Consider the following 17111-nt stretch of genomic DNA (forward strand, 5'->3'; position numbering starts at 1 on the left):
AGAGGAGTGACAACTGGCTATCTAGAAGACTTCCTAAGATTATTCAAAGATAACATTACAAGTTTATCTTTCAATTACTTACACATCTTCCACCTAGAATCCTCAAGCTGATATTATCCAAGCTAGTCACAGAGCATGCCATTCTTTGTCCTCAAAACAAATTTTTAGCAAAAATCTTTTGTATAAATAACCTCATACACATCTGAGCGAGGAAGGCGACATCATCTTGAGATGTAATGGCTGGGTTCTTTCCTTCTTATTCTTACTTTCCTTTCCACTTTACTTCCTTTTTCCTTTCACCCCTTCATTCCTATCTCCCCCTTCCTCCCCTTCTTCACTCTTTTGTTCCTTTTAAATTCAAGGACAAGAGTGTGAACTTAAAATTGGGAGAACTTCAACTCCAGAGAAGTGCCATTTCGATCAGAATTAGGGAATAACCAACATTTGAGTCCATCTGTTCAGCAGTCACTCACATTATCTCCTTCAAAGCCTTTCTGTTCCTTATTGATTCCAAGAAGGACATTTCTTCACAGCCAGTTTCTTTGCCTTTTATTAATATGTGGCCATTCTAAGAGATCATGGCCTGGAGAGACATTTTTATCCATTCTCCAAAGGAATCATTCTAGGCTTACCTTTCAGGATTTCAGGATGGGTTCTACAAATGATGAACAGGGGGTTTTAAAGAGCAATTATTTGCAAAATGTTTGGAAACATTCTTCTCTGAAATAAGTCCATCCCATTAAGCAAGGTCAACACATTATTAGTAACATTATTGTCTCAATTAAGGGGCAGTCATCTATGAAAAACAAATTGAAAAAGATCTCAAAACACAAGGAATGTCCTATGTATGATCAATTAAAAAAAAGATAAAATTGCCCTGTTTACCAAGTTTTATTTATTTTACATGTCAAATTTCCATTCCTTAAAAAAGGGAAATTCATATAAAGTATGAAACATCCTGGCTTTATTAACACAAACATATTTTTATTAAAGAGTGAATGCATTTATCTAAAGAATAGTTTACAATTGTCAAAAAGCAACAAGCATATCTTCAGGAGGTGAGTCCTCACCAAACGACTCCATGCTTATTGTACATGCCTTGAAACTGGACCCACACAGGGGACATACACACACACACAAACACATACATGGACACATGGGTACACAGACTAAAATACCAACACCATTGCTGTCTGGATTATATTAGCTTTCACTTAAGGCTTCTAAGGTGCCCCGTTGCCCTTAGCATCACCAGAAATAAAACACACCCTTTAAAAGAGCAACATCACTTGAAAAGGTGGCTCATGTGCCCTCTTAATGTATCTATTCATCTTAAATGTGTATATTTTAACAACTACTTTCCATGATTATGATATGCAAAGATCTTGAAATTGAGAGATCTCAAGCTATCAATGATAATTTCTCTTCAGAACTGACAGTCAAAGGGCTTATTCTGACTCTAAGCTATTACTGACTTCAGGACAACAAGGTCACATTTCCCTTTAGGTTTCCAGATAGACATGGGCAAACTGACTTGATTTCCCTCATTCCCTACATGAGTTCAAGGTTGAATGATGAAGCAAGACTTCCCAGGCAATGCCATGTCAGAGTTTAAACTTTCCATGAAGGAGTCATCCAATAGGACTTAACCAAGTAAGTTACTATATATCAGGACTTAATAAGGGCAACCTCTATAGACTTGGGCAACCCATTCCCCTTTTGTTCTAGGGTTTCTGATGTCTGAGACTTCTGGTAGGTCTGCTGACTGTTTATTGAATTAATTGTTATTTTCTTCCCTGTTGGAGTCCTGAAGTGTGTTGAGCTTCTGTCCCTTTTAGGGAGGCTGGAAGGAGAAAGAACATGGTGGGGCAGAAGGAGGAACATGATCATTAGTTGCAAGGATTCTAAGAAAATAAATGAAGTAAATACAATAGGAGGGTACTACTTGATATGCTCACGTAAATCAAAGCATTATTTTTAACTGCGAATTAACTGCCATCTAGCGTGCTGTTAGTTGTAAAGCTCAATCCAAGCTCTGCTGATTCACCAGTACTGAGGAGAGTGTCTGCAAACATGCCAAGAGAGAGGAGCAATCAGTCAGTCACATGGACTGGACATGTCCCTTCCATCCTGCGACCTCCACACTAGCATCACCTCCCCACACCACCCACCAGCCCACCACCCACTAGCCTAACATTCTTGTTGGATTTCATAAGGCAGATTGGAACAGTCCATCAGACTACAGCCACAGAGCATTTGCCTGAGAATGATGAAAATAGGCGTAGAGATCTCCCACCAGGAAGTGTTGGAATAGGAGAAAAAAACCGAGAAGACAGTCTGGAACCTTCCTCCCCGCCCATACACCCACTCTCCTCATGGTCGCAGCAGCAGCAGATTTCAATGTCACATAATTAATGATACATTTCTTTAGATTTAGAATTGCTCTTCTGAATTTAAAAAGCATGGTCAGCCAATAGTTTTGGCAGTCTTTTCATACCAAATTTGAATCATTGCAAATGCATCTATCTTCTGAAATTCTTTGCCCAATTGCTGCCTTCCCTGGAACATCTTAAATTCCTTCAGCCATCATCAGATTCTAATTCCTGGGAAGCCTCTTCAGAAGAGCTGCTCCTATGGATCCGCCCATCACTCTTCATACTGTGGAAAGTCTTCCTGAAGGCCTCCATCATGGCATGTGCCAGCTTCTTGGCCTCCAGCTTGCTCTCGCATTGCACAGCGTGGCAGTCCATTTGGTAAGACAGGTCATCATTGATCTCTCTGTACACCCAGGCGAAGATGTTGGGGCTCACGTTGTGGTCAGCTGTGCAGTAGGCAATGCGAGCTACCTGGAAGGTATCCATGTGCACCGTCGCCTCACCCTTGTGGTCAAGGTGATGAAGCCACACTTGGAATGGACGGATCTCTAGGAGGGCATTGGCTGGAAAAACGTCTTCTCGGGCCAGTGTGTGTTTCTTCCAGAGCTCAATGACTGGCTTCTCGGTGCAGCCAGATAAAAACTGCATGCCTGTGGTGGAGACTTTGCCCAGATAGGTGACCTGCAGATGGGAGATAGGAAGCAAAGGGGGAAGTCAGAACTGCACTCACTCTGATAGGCTGAGAGACAAGAGACATGATACACACTAAAGTGGCAGGGCCACCAGGGAGGTGTGCATACTCCTTGACCCCAGAGAAGCAGGATTTCTTCCTTTCCTTCCTAGCAAGTTTCCTCTGGGGCAAATGCATCAAAACTCTTTAAATAGAGTTGGATTTTTAAAATCTAATACCAGAAGAATTCCTTCACTCTTTCAAACCCCTTTTAAATTAAAAGTGACCAATGATGATGAACTTTAATTTGGCATTTCTTTGAAATCACAGGTCACTAGAAGTTTACTTTCAATCAAATTGGAAATGTGAGTGCTCAAGGACAGCAGGAAATCAGGAGGCCGGTACATCAGCAAAACAAAGCCTGTATGAAGCTTATCTCTGTACTGGATCCTTTCCCCAAATCCTTCCATTTCTGATTTCCTTTATGCTGCTTGCTTCGAGCAAATACCAAAGAGACAAAAAAGTGTTCTGTCCAAATTACAGCCTGAAGCATCATTTCCCCCTTCTACTGAGAAGTTTTGAAAATAAGATAATGCCTAGCTATTTTTCAGCCAAAATAGTTTGTGAAATGATGGGCATCTGGTTATGAGACTGTAGCTGAGAGATTAGGGGAGAGTAATGCAAGGTTATCAAATAGCTAGATAAGCATTATTGAAAGGAGGAAAAATAATTCGAAAGGATTCAGATACTGTCTTTTTTAAAAACCTTGGGAAGGCAAAAGGTTTTAGCTCATAAAGGCACTTTCGGCCAAGCCTGAAGACTAGTTCAGTCCCTGAACCTACATGATGGCAGGAGAGAACTGACTTCCCCTAGTTGTCCTCTGATTTCATGTGCCCTTGTTCATAATCTCCCAAGAGGTATATAGTATTGTTTTTCTCATCAGAATGGGTAGAACTGTTGCCACTGCAATGTAGACATTAAATGAATGAAACTAAGTGGTTTGTTGTGGAATAGTAAAGATGTTTTATATTCCCTTATGCTGTGGAATATTTGTTTAATGATGCAAAGATGTGTTGTATTCTTCTATGTTGCATTTGTTTAACTCTGTGAAGCTGTGTTGCTTTGCTTGTCTAAAACACCTAATTGGTCTAATAAAGAGCTGACCGGCCAATAGCTAGGCAGGAGAGAGCAACAGGTGGGGCTGGCAGGCAGAGAGAATAAAGAGAGAGATGAGGGAGAAAAGAGAGAAAGGGAAGAAGAGAGGAGGACACCAGGGATGAGCCACCAAGCCATGCAACCAGTCTCAGAGTAAGAAGGAAAGAGAGGTATATAGAATAGAGAAAGATAAAAGCCCAGAGGCAAAAGGTAGATGGGATAATTTAAGTTAAGAAAAGCTGGCTGGAAATAAGCCAAGCTAAGGCCAGGCATTCATAAGTAAGAATAAGTCTCTGTGTATTTATTTGGGAGCTGAGTGGCAGGCCCCCAAAGAGTTAAAACACACACACACACACACACACACACACACACACACACACACACACACACAAACTACAGTGGTCAGTTAACAGTGCAAAATTGTGTGAAATTGAGTTTAAATTTAGACATGGAGATCTTAATACCATTAATGTGAGAAAGGGGATCCTAGAAAAAGATTCATGGAAAGGGGCTAGAACTGAGAGCTGACATTTGGCACAATGGCTCCAAGTCAATGGTTATGCTAGTAGGACCACAGGGACTACATACAAAAACTTTAGAACACAAAAATGGGGTTCTAGTGCAACCTTTTGTGTACTGGTTCTCTCTGAAACAAGCATTTCCCTTTTAAAAAGTAGTCTTGCTGGGCCTGGCAGTGTACATCTTCAATCCCAGCACTCAGGAGACTAAGACACAGAACTTTCACAGACTTTTGAATGCAGAAGATGGACACATGTCCACTAGCATGTAAAAAGATGTTCAGCATTGCTAACTGTTGGTTTTTCATCAACTTGACACAAGCTAGAGTCCTCTAAGAAAAGTGAATCTCATTTGAGAAAATGCACCTATTAAATTAGCTTGCTGGGCATTTTTTTGATTGATAATACATGTGGAAACTCCCAGCCCTTTGTGGGCAGTCTCACTCCCAGACAAATGGTCCAAGAGGGTATAAGAAAGCAAAACCAGCAATCTAGGAGTAGCAAGCTAGTAAGTAGTATGCCTCCATGGCCTCAACTTCAGTTCTTGCCTCCAGGTTCCTGCCCTGAGTTCTTACCTTGAGATCCTTACATGTCCTTAGGATATGTAAGCCAAATAAATCCTTTCATCCTCAAGTTACTTTTGGTCATGGACTTCTATTACAGCAATTGAAACTTAACTTGGACACTAATTATTTGAGAAATATAATCAGAATTGCAAGGAGATACTATTAATACTTCAAATACATTACTATGACTGTCACCAAAGTAATGGATGATTACAGGTATTGGCAAGGAAAGAAATAGTCCTTCTGCCATTTTGGAGGATTTAAGACAGTAATGACACTAATGCCTTTGGCAGTTTTTCATCAGGAAGTAAAATACCTGGTGTCAACTTGACACAGCCCTGAGTCACCTGAGATAGGTCTCAATTGATGGATTGCCTGAATTAGATTGGCCTATGGGCATGTTTGGGGGGTTATTTTGATTATTAATTGATATAGAAGGGCCCAGGTCACTCTGGGCTGAGTCTGTTCCCTGAACAGGCAGTCCCAAGCCTATAGACAAAGGCCAGCTAAGCATAAGCCAGCAAATGAACCAGCAAACAGAATTCCTCCATGGCTTCTGCTTTAAATTGTTGCTTGAAGCCGGGCGGTGGTGGCGCACGCCTTTAATCCCAGCACTCGGGAGGCAGAGCCAGGCGGATCTCTGTGAGTTCGAGGCCCGCCTGGGCTACCAAGTGAGTTCCAGGAAAGGCGCAAAGCTACACAGAGAAACCCTGTCTCGAAAAACCAAAAAAAAAAAAAAAAAAAAATTGTTGCTTGAGCTCCTGCCTTGATGTCCCTCAATGATGCACTGTGACCTGGAATTGTAAGCCAATAAATCCTTTCCTACCCTAAGTTGCTTTTGGTCAGAGTGTTTCATCCCATCAGAAAGGAAACAAGGAAGGACGCCCAGCCCAGCCTACTCATGTATAAAGGAGGTTGCCCTAGCCCAAAGTTTGGGAGTTTAAAGTACAAAATGGTGATAAAGGGTACGGAGAGGGGCAGGGGAGCATTGATTGGCCTCTGGTAAGGGCAACTGATAGGCATATCTGGGCAGAGTATCATATAAAAGGAAGTGTTGTGGAATATTTCTCTATACACTGTTAAGATGTGTCATTCTGATTGGTTTAATAAAAGGTTGAATGGCCAATAGCTAGGCAGGATTTTAAGGAACATAGGACGCTGGGAAGAAGGCAAGGAGTCACCAGCCAGACACAGAAAAAGCAAAATGGGCAGTATATAGGTGAGGTAAATGAGCCTTGGGGCAGCACATAGATAAATAGAAATGGCTTAATTTAAGTTATAAGAGCTAACTAAAGACAAGCCCAAGCTATCAGCTGAGATTTTATAATTAATAATAACTCTCCATGTCATTACCGGGGAGCTAGCAGTCCCAACGAAAAAGTCCAACTACAATGAAGAGATCAGATGCTGATCAGGAGCAGAAAAGACAAGGGGGTAGGGACAGCTAAGGTTGAGCCTTTTATAATCTTCTCTCAAGAACTATAAAATTGCTCACATGAGAAATATTTCACGTCCCTACTAATTCCCACCTTCTCCAAAGTACTGTCATGTCTCAACAGAGCCAACCAGAGGACTGGCCTTTAATCATGAATATATTCAACCTTTATCAAACACTATGGAGGCTCATCAAAAAGTTAACACATATTTTGATTCATATGACTCATTCATTCTTCTTCTCAAAAGAGCAAATAGCAGGATTTTAATGAGATTATTTGTATGCTCATGATCAAAGAACCCATTCTGCCTTAGAGATAAAATGTGGAAAGAGCCATTCAAGTGAATACACACACACACACAACGTAATAGTATTTAGTCCCAAGGGGAGAAGTTCTTACATATGCTACCACATGGATAAACTCTGAGAATGTTAGTGTTCAATAGAACAAACCAGTCTTAAAATAGATAAACACTGTGACTTATCTTATATTAAAACAGTGAAAATCACAGAGACAGAAACTAAAGTGGTGGGAGATGGGGTTGTGCAACACAGCAATGGGCTGCTCTTGCTTGAGAGGTCCTGAGCTTTTCGTCTTACAAGCCTGGGGGAGTTAGATTGCTCAGTGGCGGTGATGGTGCTAGAACATTTGCCTGAATTAATACTACTGACGTGTGTACTCAAAACATGCTTAAGATCCATCGAAGGGAACTCTTAAAAATTTTGATAAGGACGCTGAAGTCTAGCTCTCCACAATTGATGGATTCTTGTGGGGATGGGGATCGGGAAGGACTCAGTTTTCTTTAAGGTACTAGCCACAGAGTTTGACTTTCATGAATATATGGACAACACAAATCAGACTTGGCTTTTTGTTGTTTTGTTCTTTTGTTTCTTCTTCTTCCTTTTTTTGGGGGGTGGGGTGAGGTTCCAAAAAGGTGGGCGGCAGACCTGGGAGGACTGGGAAGTGAGTGTGTTCGAAGTGCATGATGTGAAATTCCCAAATAATCAATAAAAATATTATGAAACAGTGGTTTAAGATGGTCATTTTCATGTTGTATGTATTAAAAAAAAAAAAACCCAAAAGAAGAAAACAATTAGTTTGGGTGCCTAAAGAGAAAATACATTCATCCTGTTCACCGAAACTAGAAATAATCATTTTACATTTGAAAGCAGATGAAAATCTGCTTTCATTTACACACACACACACACACACACACACACACACACACACACACACACCTTTCTAAAAGTTATACAGAGAATCCAGCTGCAAGAAAATTAAAAGGTACATTTTCAAAAACTTCATTAAAAGCTGTAGATGACTCACTGAACTCAAAAGCAATTTCCTAGTAGTAAAATTCTGACAGCCAGCCAAGAAAAAAATGTAACTCTCCTTATGTTTATTATCCATAAGGTAAAGATTTTTAAGGAAAACACTTTTATTTTGGAAGTGTGTTTAGAGAAGAATGAATCAGAGATTAGAAACTCAAAGGTTTTGATGAGATAATAATAAAAGCTACTTGGGGCTAGAGAGATGGCTCAGGGGTTAAGAGCACTAGCTTCCAGAGGTCCTGAGTTCATTTCCCAGCAACCACATGGTGGCTCATGATCATCTATAATAGGATCTGAGGCCTTCTTCTGGCATACAGAGCATGTATACATGCAGAGTACTCATACATGGAATATAAATAAGTAAAATAAAAAAAACTTCACCTAATAAAAGCTACTTAATTATCTATAGATAAAAGGGAATTTTAAAGCATTGAGGTAAAGCATGACACATGTATAGAATCTATTCAGGTTAAACTAGTGTCTACTCTCACCAATGACAGAAAAGGAGCCACTAAATAGTATGTGTTAAAGGTCTTAAGTCATCACTTACATATATGTCCACAGCAAAATCAAAACCCAAGGGAACTAAAGAGTTACAAAAGATGTTTGCATCACATGTGATGGTAAAAGCAACAAATTTATCAAATTCATTGACAACTCCGTGGGCTAGGATGGGATTTTTTTTTTCAACAGGGTCTCAATATGTAGTTCCAGAGTGCCTTGAACTTGTTAGGTAGACCAGACTGGCCTTGAATTCAAAGAGATGTACCTACCTCTACATTCCCAGTGCCGGGATTGAAGTGTGTGTGTGTCATCACACCTGCTTTTGGATGTTGGGATGGGATATTATTATTACTAACTCTGTTTAAAGTGCAGAACTTAGATACAGACAGGAGATGTACCCAGAATAATTCAGATAGTAGTCCTAGGAACACACTTTGTACATAAAATCTGTGGGGTGTGAGCAACAGCTTAGTCATCTGTGAAGAACTGGACATAGAAGAGTCTGATTTTCCATTGACCATTTTACTATCAGATGACTGACATCCCCATTTGTTCGTGTCCCTCCATGTTTTCATTATCTCTGTCCTGAAATGGTTACTGGCATCTAAGATGACATCAGCCTTTCCAAACGACTAACAGGATTCAATTGTCAGGCACTTCTGTAAAGGAACTCTTGTCCAGATTCATATACATCCAGACATTTTAAAAATAAAGACAGTATTCTTATTTTTGCAACTCTCACAAACGGCGAGAATGTGGAATCTTAAAAGGCCAAAATTACAGAAATAGAGAGCAGGATAATCACAAGCAGAAGCTTGGAGAGTGGTAGGGGCCTGGTTAAAGTGTCCAAAGTGACAGCCAGATAGAATAAATCAAATATTCCATATACTACTATATAGATGAGTGACTGCAGTCAAATGCATTGTATCAGATAGCCCAAAATAGCTAAAAGATAGGATTTTGAATATTCTTATTATGAAAAAATGATAAATGTTAAATAGCTGGAATATTTATAAATATCTGATAGTTACTCAATGTAGAAATGTACAAAACATTCCTCCTGGACCCTGTGAAGATGTACAGCTATAGTCTGTTAATTTAAAGAATTAAAAATAAACTCAGTTTCTCAAAGTGGCCAAAATTCAATGACACTGTGAGGAACCTGCTTGACACCATTTTAAAGGCAGGAGCCATTATGTGTATTATAAAAAATAAGTTTTGATTTACTGTAAGGGCTGAGTTCTTTGTTTCTAGGAACCTGGTCTTTCCCAACCCATGACCTTGACCTGTTTTTGAGAATACCCTGGTCCTCCCTGACCCTCCCAGACCCTCTCTGAACCCTTCCTAATCACATGGTGACATGCGATGTCTTTCGAGATTTTTTTTTCTGCATTTCCTTATTGCCCCATTGTCTGTCTTCTGTAAATCTGCTTGCAACTACTCATGATTTTACTCCTTAAAAGGAACCCAAGAGATGGATTTGGGGCTGCTCTCTCTTTTTATTGGGGGGTGGGTAGGGAGCTCAGGACTGAACCTAGGGCCTTGCGCTTGCTAGGCAAGCACTCTACCACTGAGCTAAATCTCCAACCCCGGGGCTGCTCTCTTTAACCTGACTTAGGACACAGTCACTGGCAAGCTCTTGGGTGCACCCCAACAAAAATCAAGCTTACTTCAAATTTTGCTCCAATTGTAATAGTGGTCTTATTCTCGCCACTGGGGTTAACAAGTGTGTATCTAGCCACATGCCCTGTGTATACTGGGTCAAGAAGTAGCTAGGTATTGGCAAACAGAAACTCTAGAGCATGGAGTATTTCAGGTGTATACATCTACATCAGCAGTATAGAGAGAACATTCCATGCCCTAGATACCTTCCATGGGAGGCTTGCCATCCTCTCTGCTACATGGCACTGAGAACACAAAGCTTAGTGTGCTACTGCACGATTTCTACCACCAACACAACTATAAACAGTGTCAGATGCAGGTGATGAGAGAGAGGTGATGTATGAAAGAGATGAATGTTTCCTTGATGAGTGGGTTCCTTCTCAGCCCTGTCGATGAGACGTACAATCTTCTGGGGCCATTGAGTTACAAAAAATTCCAACTTTCAAAACTGGTCACTAAATCTGTCCAAACTTATGTACAGACTTTTTCTTTTTAGTTCTTTACCTTCCAGGGGAGATAAATAAAGAGACTTTGTAAGATGACAAGAACAGCAGCCTTCTTGAGGATTAAAAGCTAGCCTCAGTCCATAAATACTGGAATCTCTTCTGTGGTCAGAGAGACAGGCGTGGGGTAAAAAACCGAGTGTAAATGAATCATTCTAAGAGCAATAAACAAAAGGCAGTGAAAGGAAAACTTGTCCTTATGTGTCATTTAATGGCACAAACTCACACCCCAAACGGGTATCTGCAGAGAGTGTCAGCGAGCTTTGTACAACCCAACTGAAGAGACTATCTGAGGACATTCGTAACACGTGATAGTACACAGGCTGTGTGTGTGAGGGACCCAAAGAGTGTGTGTAGTACTGACAGTGTCTCCACAGAGCCCTTGTCCTTGGAACCTCTCCTTCCCAAGAATGAGCTGTCCAACCTGCCCACCAGCTCTCCATTCATGAATAACCATTCTTGCTCAGCTGTGGCTAAACAAGCCCTGGTTCCTGAGGTCTGTCCTCATTTCAGCCGACACCCTTCCTCCTTCCCGGAGGCCAGTCTATACCTCGTGCTGCTTAGAACCTGTCCCACTTCTATCTAGATGGGACAAGCTGTGAACAGTAGTGACCTTAGCCCCTAACAAAGATGCAAGATGGATGGATGGTAGTGTTAGAATCCACACAGTCTGGCAACCAAGGAATTTTCAGCCTTCCAAACTGTATGAGTCCAGTACTATAACCTGGGCATAAGTCCGGTGTACTTCTGGAGTTCTTAAAAAAGAAATGGCCCATCAAGAACAAAAGCTCCCTAGAAGCTTCCCTTGGGATATGAAAGATCTTGCTCTTCTTCCGTGCTCTGTAGGAGACTGCCTTTCTCTGCCTGATATAAAATAGCTATAAAATAGCATGGTAGGAACAGAAGGCAGAGAAAACATAGCTGGATAGCCTCATAGCCTTTGGGTTACAAGACAGAAGATGAGAAAAACAAGAGCCACTGTTAACCCTGGGTCAAAGGCCACAGTGAAACTCCTTTGCTCTCACATTGATTTCTACTGGCATACTTCAGAGAATGGAGAATGAGAAAACATAGGGATTATTTATGAACTCAGCTTGAATCTTCTCTTTTCTTGCTGGTCAAAGAGGAACAGAACTCCACTGGACCCTGTGAGGATTGTCATCTTTATATAAGGATTGGCCCTGTGAGGCCAATCATTTTACAGCCCAAACGGCAAACAGATCTGCTAGTGATGGACATGTATCATGTGCTCTAATTTATAAAGGCAGTATTAAAAGATAATGACATTCATAGTGAAAACTATGAAATTTTTGTCTACAAAAGAACAAGTATGGAAGATTCTAGAAGAATGGTGAGTGAAGACCATTCTTATAATTCCTGAATCCTGAGACCCCAAAGCAGCCACGGCAATTGGAATGTATTAGTGACAGTCACCCAGGGCTTCCTTTATACAAGGTGCTTGGTGAAGTGTTCATACAGATCATGACCCTGCATTATGTAAGGAATATTATGACATTGTTTCTACAGACTAGCAGACTTCAGAGAAATGAAGCAATTTGTCCAAACTAGATGGGGGCCAGGACTTAAGTTTAGACAGTAAGATTCAAAACTCTTGCCACCATCAGCTGCATTCCATCTGTCCTCACAAGGATGATCCCTTCAGACAGCAGGTCAACCTACCAATAGGCACCCAGCAGGCTCCCAGCAAGCCCCTCTGGAGTGCCTTATCTGGTTTAGGAATCTAACCCTCCCAAGAGTTGAGGAACTTCCATTTAGTCTTTCTGAATCTCAGAGTAACTCGGCAAAATAGTGAAAGGAATAATCAATCTCTTAATTATTTTTAATGTTCCAAAAAGGTCTTTTAAAAAGTGTTTGCTGACAGTATCTTTCCTGTGACATGCCGGTATATAATTTAGCAAATAATAAATTTCATTTACATGTTGAGGCTTGGGGGGCAAGGAAACAGTTCAAAGCATAGGATATATGATAGAAAATGTATATCTGTCAGTGATCATGGTGGAAACTACTGATCTAAACCAAATCACCCATTTCCAATGAGAAGTCAGCAGATGCTTCAGGGTCCACCAGTGAACAGAAGTAGCACTTGTGTCTGTCTCTCAACTTGCAGAAGAATGTCCCCTGTAACTCAGCATGTCATTCCATGATCTAATTTCTATGAGTCGTACTGTAATGGTGGAGAGTCTATATGAGTTTGACTGCACTATAGTGGCCAGTTATTTAGTTAAGCATTAGGTTGCTGTGTGGGTATTTTTTGATTGTGACTAGCATCTAAGTCAGTAATGTTTAAGTGAAGCAAAACAATATTCATAAGAAAGGTAGGTACTATTCCTTAAGGTATCTGTCTACTTAGTCAGGAAACTGTTTTTAACAGTACCAACAATGCTAAAAACAATAAATTTTCTCAAGTGCATATTTATCCATAGCATATTTATGATCAAGCCCTTGTTAGGTAATATTTCAGTAATTTTTCCAAAGGTCATTCACAAATTTTGAGGAATATTTTATAACTTCAACATTTTCATGGGTTCCACTGACAAAACCTAAAAACAGATTCATGGGAACTTTACTGAGAGATATAGTATCTTTGTAAAATGTATACTATAGGGGTAGCAAATTAAATGAGACTTGATATCCAGGAATAATTAAGTTCTATTTTAACTACAATGAAGTCGTGTGTGTGTGTGTGTGTGTGTGTGTGTGTGTGTGTGTGTGTGTGTGAAATTCTGCTGTTAACCACTGCATATGCTTCACAATTACATGTTTAAGTGACAAATTTGCTTATTCTATTTATATTCTATTAACTTGTTTCAGCAAGGCAGATAGATGAGATTTTTACATCCTATCTTGCACTTACCAAGCAATTCCAATGTGCAATTTGTCCTGTCATTTGGATCTTGGATATGTGAAGCTTGGAAATATTGTCACTGTCACTGTCAAAGACGGAAGCAATTTATCTAAAAGGCACTGAAGTATGCCCCTGAGGACAAAGACACTTAATAAAAATGACACCGTGCTGAAACCCACATTCCCTCATTGGGTCTCATCTAGAGAGCTAACCTCAGGTTGGTCAGACCCAGAGCTGATCCACCCAGTGGTACCAGAAGAATTTATCTCATGACAAGGCTATTACTTCTCCCTCTGCTTCCTCATCAGTGGGGTATATTGAAAGTGGGACAGAAGTTCAGAAGCCTGCTGTAGGCCCTCGAATGGACATATTTTCTTAATGATAAATCAATATCAAGCACACTGCTTGAGAGTCACCCTGAGGAACGGTTTCAGGGGACAGGCTCTGTGATAGGGGGGAAATGTTCCCAGTCTCAGACCTTGGAATATTTTCTATTAATTTCCCTTAGCATACAGCTTATCAGAAAGAGACCACATAAGGCACTCAATTCTTGAAAAGACTAATATTGGTACAATATTGGGTAAGAAGTGATAAATACACAAAGCAATCAGTTACAAGGTCCATAGCTCTTAATTGTTGTCCTATGGAGGTAGACATCAAAAAGGAGAGGTACCGATAGTAAACAATCATGAATTGCCATGTATTCCAGAGCAGTAAAGGCAAGTTCAAATGAAACCTTGACAAAAATTTTCACTGAAGTTTTGTTAAAACTTGATTTTTTTATTCCCTTTTTTCCAAGCTAGGTCTGTTCCTGAGAGGAGAAGCTACTACTGTCACTGTCCTAAATCAACATAATTTCTCAATGCTTATCTTTATGCCCACAGATAAGTAAGTCTAGCTCCCAATCCTTCTCTCAAAGAAGCTCCCTTTTGCAATGATAAAGACTATTAGAGAGATCTACATTTATCAAAAGAATAAGGAACTGTGGGGTTCCCAACCTCAACAGACACATCTACAATATAACCCTTATACTTAAGCCTCATAGAAAATCACAGAAGATGGAGCAGAAATATTGTAAAAAGCCACACTTGGTTTGGTCTTCTGTTTTTTGTTTTTTTTTTTACCACTTTCCTGGTTTTAATCTCTCAAAGAATTGTTGTTGTTTTTTAATTTGGGGGGTATAATCCCATCATGTTTCCTCTCCATTTTCTCCATTCAAATCCTCCAATATACTACTCCTTGCTCGCTTTCTTGATGTCAAGAATAGGAGAAAGAGGTCACTCTCATTTTTTGATGATTGGATTGCAAATGATTGATGATTGGTGTGACACTTTAGAATGGAATTGTTCATGTGCAATTCCCTTCTGCCTTCTTCCTTAGCGATGCTACACCTAGGGATTTGCCAGAGATGTCTCATCAATATAAGAATGCGCCATCATGACTTTATCCATTACATCATCACTTATAATTATAAGACACATAAAAACCTTCATGCTCATATAAAACAAAGCTTTTTGATAAATTACACTACATTCATCTAAGATGCTATTACAAAAATATATTATATGTACTATAGTATACTATGAAAAGGAATTTATTCATAGAGAATGACTTATGGGCTATATTATAATGTTAATCAAAGCAAACCAAAAAGTTACTGCTCTGTATAAACAAGAAGAGGAAGTAAAGGCACATATTTTTATGAATTTGCTCAGTTAGAAAAAAGGAAACTCAAAAAGAACCGGGACTGGTTTCCAACAGGGGGTGGCTGGTAATGGGATTTAAATCTCACAGTGATGTGAGAACAGAGCACACACTTAGGGAAATACCAGCTTTTAAAATCAGGGAAAACTGAGATTAATACAGGCAACAGGAATGGGGAGAAAGAGTTCAAAGTGGGATAAAAACAAGCAGAGATCCACAGCTGGGCACCAGGCCAAGCTCCAGGAGTCCAATTGATGAGAGAGAGGAGGGATTCTATAAGCAAGGGACATCAAGATCATGATGGGAAAATGTACAGAGACAGCCAGCCAAACTAGTGGAAGCCCATGAACTGTGGACCAATAGCTGAGGAGCCCCCATGGTACTGGACTAGGCTCTCTAAATAGGTTTATCTTGAACTGTTTGGGGGATCGGGATCTCTCCCTGGTGCATGAGCCAGCTTTTTGGAGCCCAGTGCCTTAGGTGTGACACCTTGTGCAGCCTTAGTGCAGGGGGAGGGGCTTGGACCTGCCTCAACAGAATGTACCAGGCTCTGCTGACTCCCCATGGGAGACCTTGCCTTGGAGGAGGTGGGAATCAGGGGAGGGTTGGGGGGAAGGCTGGGGGACAGGAAGAGGGAGGAGGGGAGTATCTGTGGTTGGTATGTAAAATGAATAGAAAATTTCTTAGTAAGAGAAACAAAACAAAACAAAACCGGGAGAGTCTCACTGATTGCAAAAGAAACAAGAAACCAAAGTGAAGGGGCCAAAAACAAAACAAAACAAAACAAAACAAAAACAACAACAACAAAAAAAAATGTTTCACTCAGATATCCTGTCCTCAGGCTTAAGCAAGAAAAACTGCGGGGCAAAGGAAATTTTATTTGCTGTTTGCTTTTTAAAGCGGTGAAGATGTGAGGTCCTGTACCTACTTTGTGCTTGCTTAGAGCTGCAAGTTAAAATAGCAAATGAAGAACTAAGTTTCTCCCTGTTGGAAGCCAATGTGGAAGGCAAAATCCTGGAGGGTCTGAGGAATTAAAATTAAGCCATGGCTTTCAATGTATGTAGGCAGATAGATACTGGTATCAACACATAGGTAGGTTTCGTGCACATGTGTGCACACACACATGTACACATGTTTCTTAGCTGTGTCCAGTACCCTGTGAACAGTGGCATGCCGCAGTAAAAAGGTCTGCCTGGTTCCAGGACTAACAGTAAAAACTGAGACCATTCCAGAACATTGCACTGTGCCAGAAAGTAGGAAGATAGAATGACTATGGTGTTTCTAAAGGACAGCGGCAGCATGAAGGCACTATCGACCAAACAAGGGCTGTCTGGCTACCAATATTTATGATGATGATGGCAATTACACACAAGGAGAATCAGGGTCAGTACTTATTTTCATAAATGAGTGAACAGCTGGAAGGAAAAGTGAAGTTCTCATGATGTTAAGAAAGGTAATAGAGGGGATGAAACTACAAAGTCGCAATGTGGCAGCCAACTTTCAGTTAAAAAAAAACAATAGATGTTAAAACTAGGGATGGCTGCTTGATGAGGAGATAAATATTCACAAAGGCACAAGGCACTTTTCCAAGAGAGTCTTAGTAATTTAGTAATTATGAATGGAGAGATACATTTACAGGGGACAATCTGACCCCAACCAAATGATACAGTAACAGATGCTGCAAAGATGTGCTAGCTGCCTGTCAGTCACCCAAACTTTATCAAGGAAAAGCAGGACAACCTCAAATGGGGATGGTGAGTGTGCTATACTTTGAAGCTGCAATGTCCTCCAAAGGCTCAGGTTTTGAATGTTAGTTCCTGA

At 40.4% G+C, this 17111-nt stretch overlaps 1 protein-coding gene across 1 annotated transcript in view; it reads right to left on the reverse strand.

Annotated features, from left to right (window-relative positions):
- Window positions 1–947: 947 nt before the first annotated feature.
- Window positions 948–17111, reverse strand: part of Pid1 (phosphotyrosine interaction domain containing 1) — a 237567-nt gene continuing 221403 nt past the window's right edge. Inside the window, exon 3 of the mRNA XM_059278109.1 lies at window positions 948–3056. Within this exon, the coding sequence (XP_059134092.1) occupies window positions 2580–3056 (477 nt within the window). The 3' untranslated portion in view covers window positions 948–2579. The remainder of the gene's footprint in view (window positions 3057–17111) is intronic.

This window comes from Peromyscus eremicus, chromosome 13 (genome assembly GCF_949786415.1).
Source record: "Peromyscus eremicus chromosome 13, PerEre_H2_v1, whole genome shotgun sequence".
Lineage (NCBI taxonomy): Eukaryota > Metazoa > Chordata > Mammalia > Rodentia > Cricetidae > Peromyscus > Peromyscus eremicus.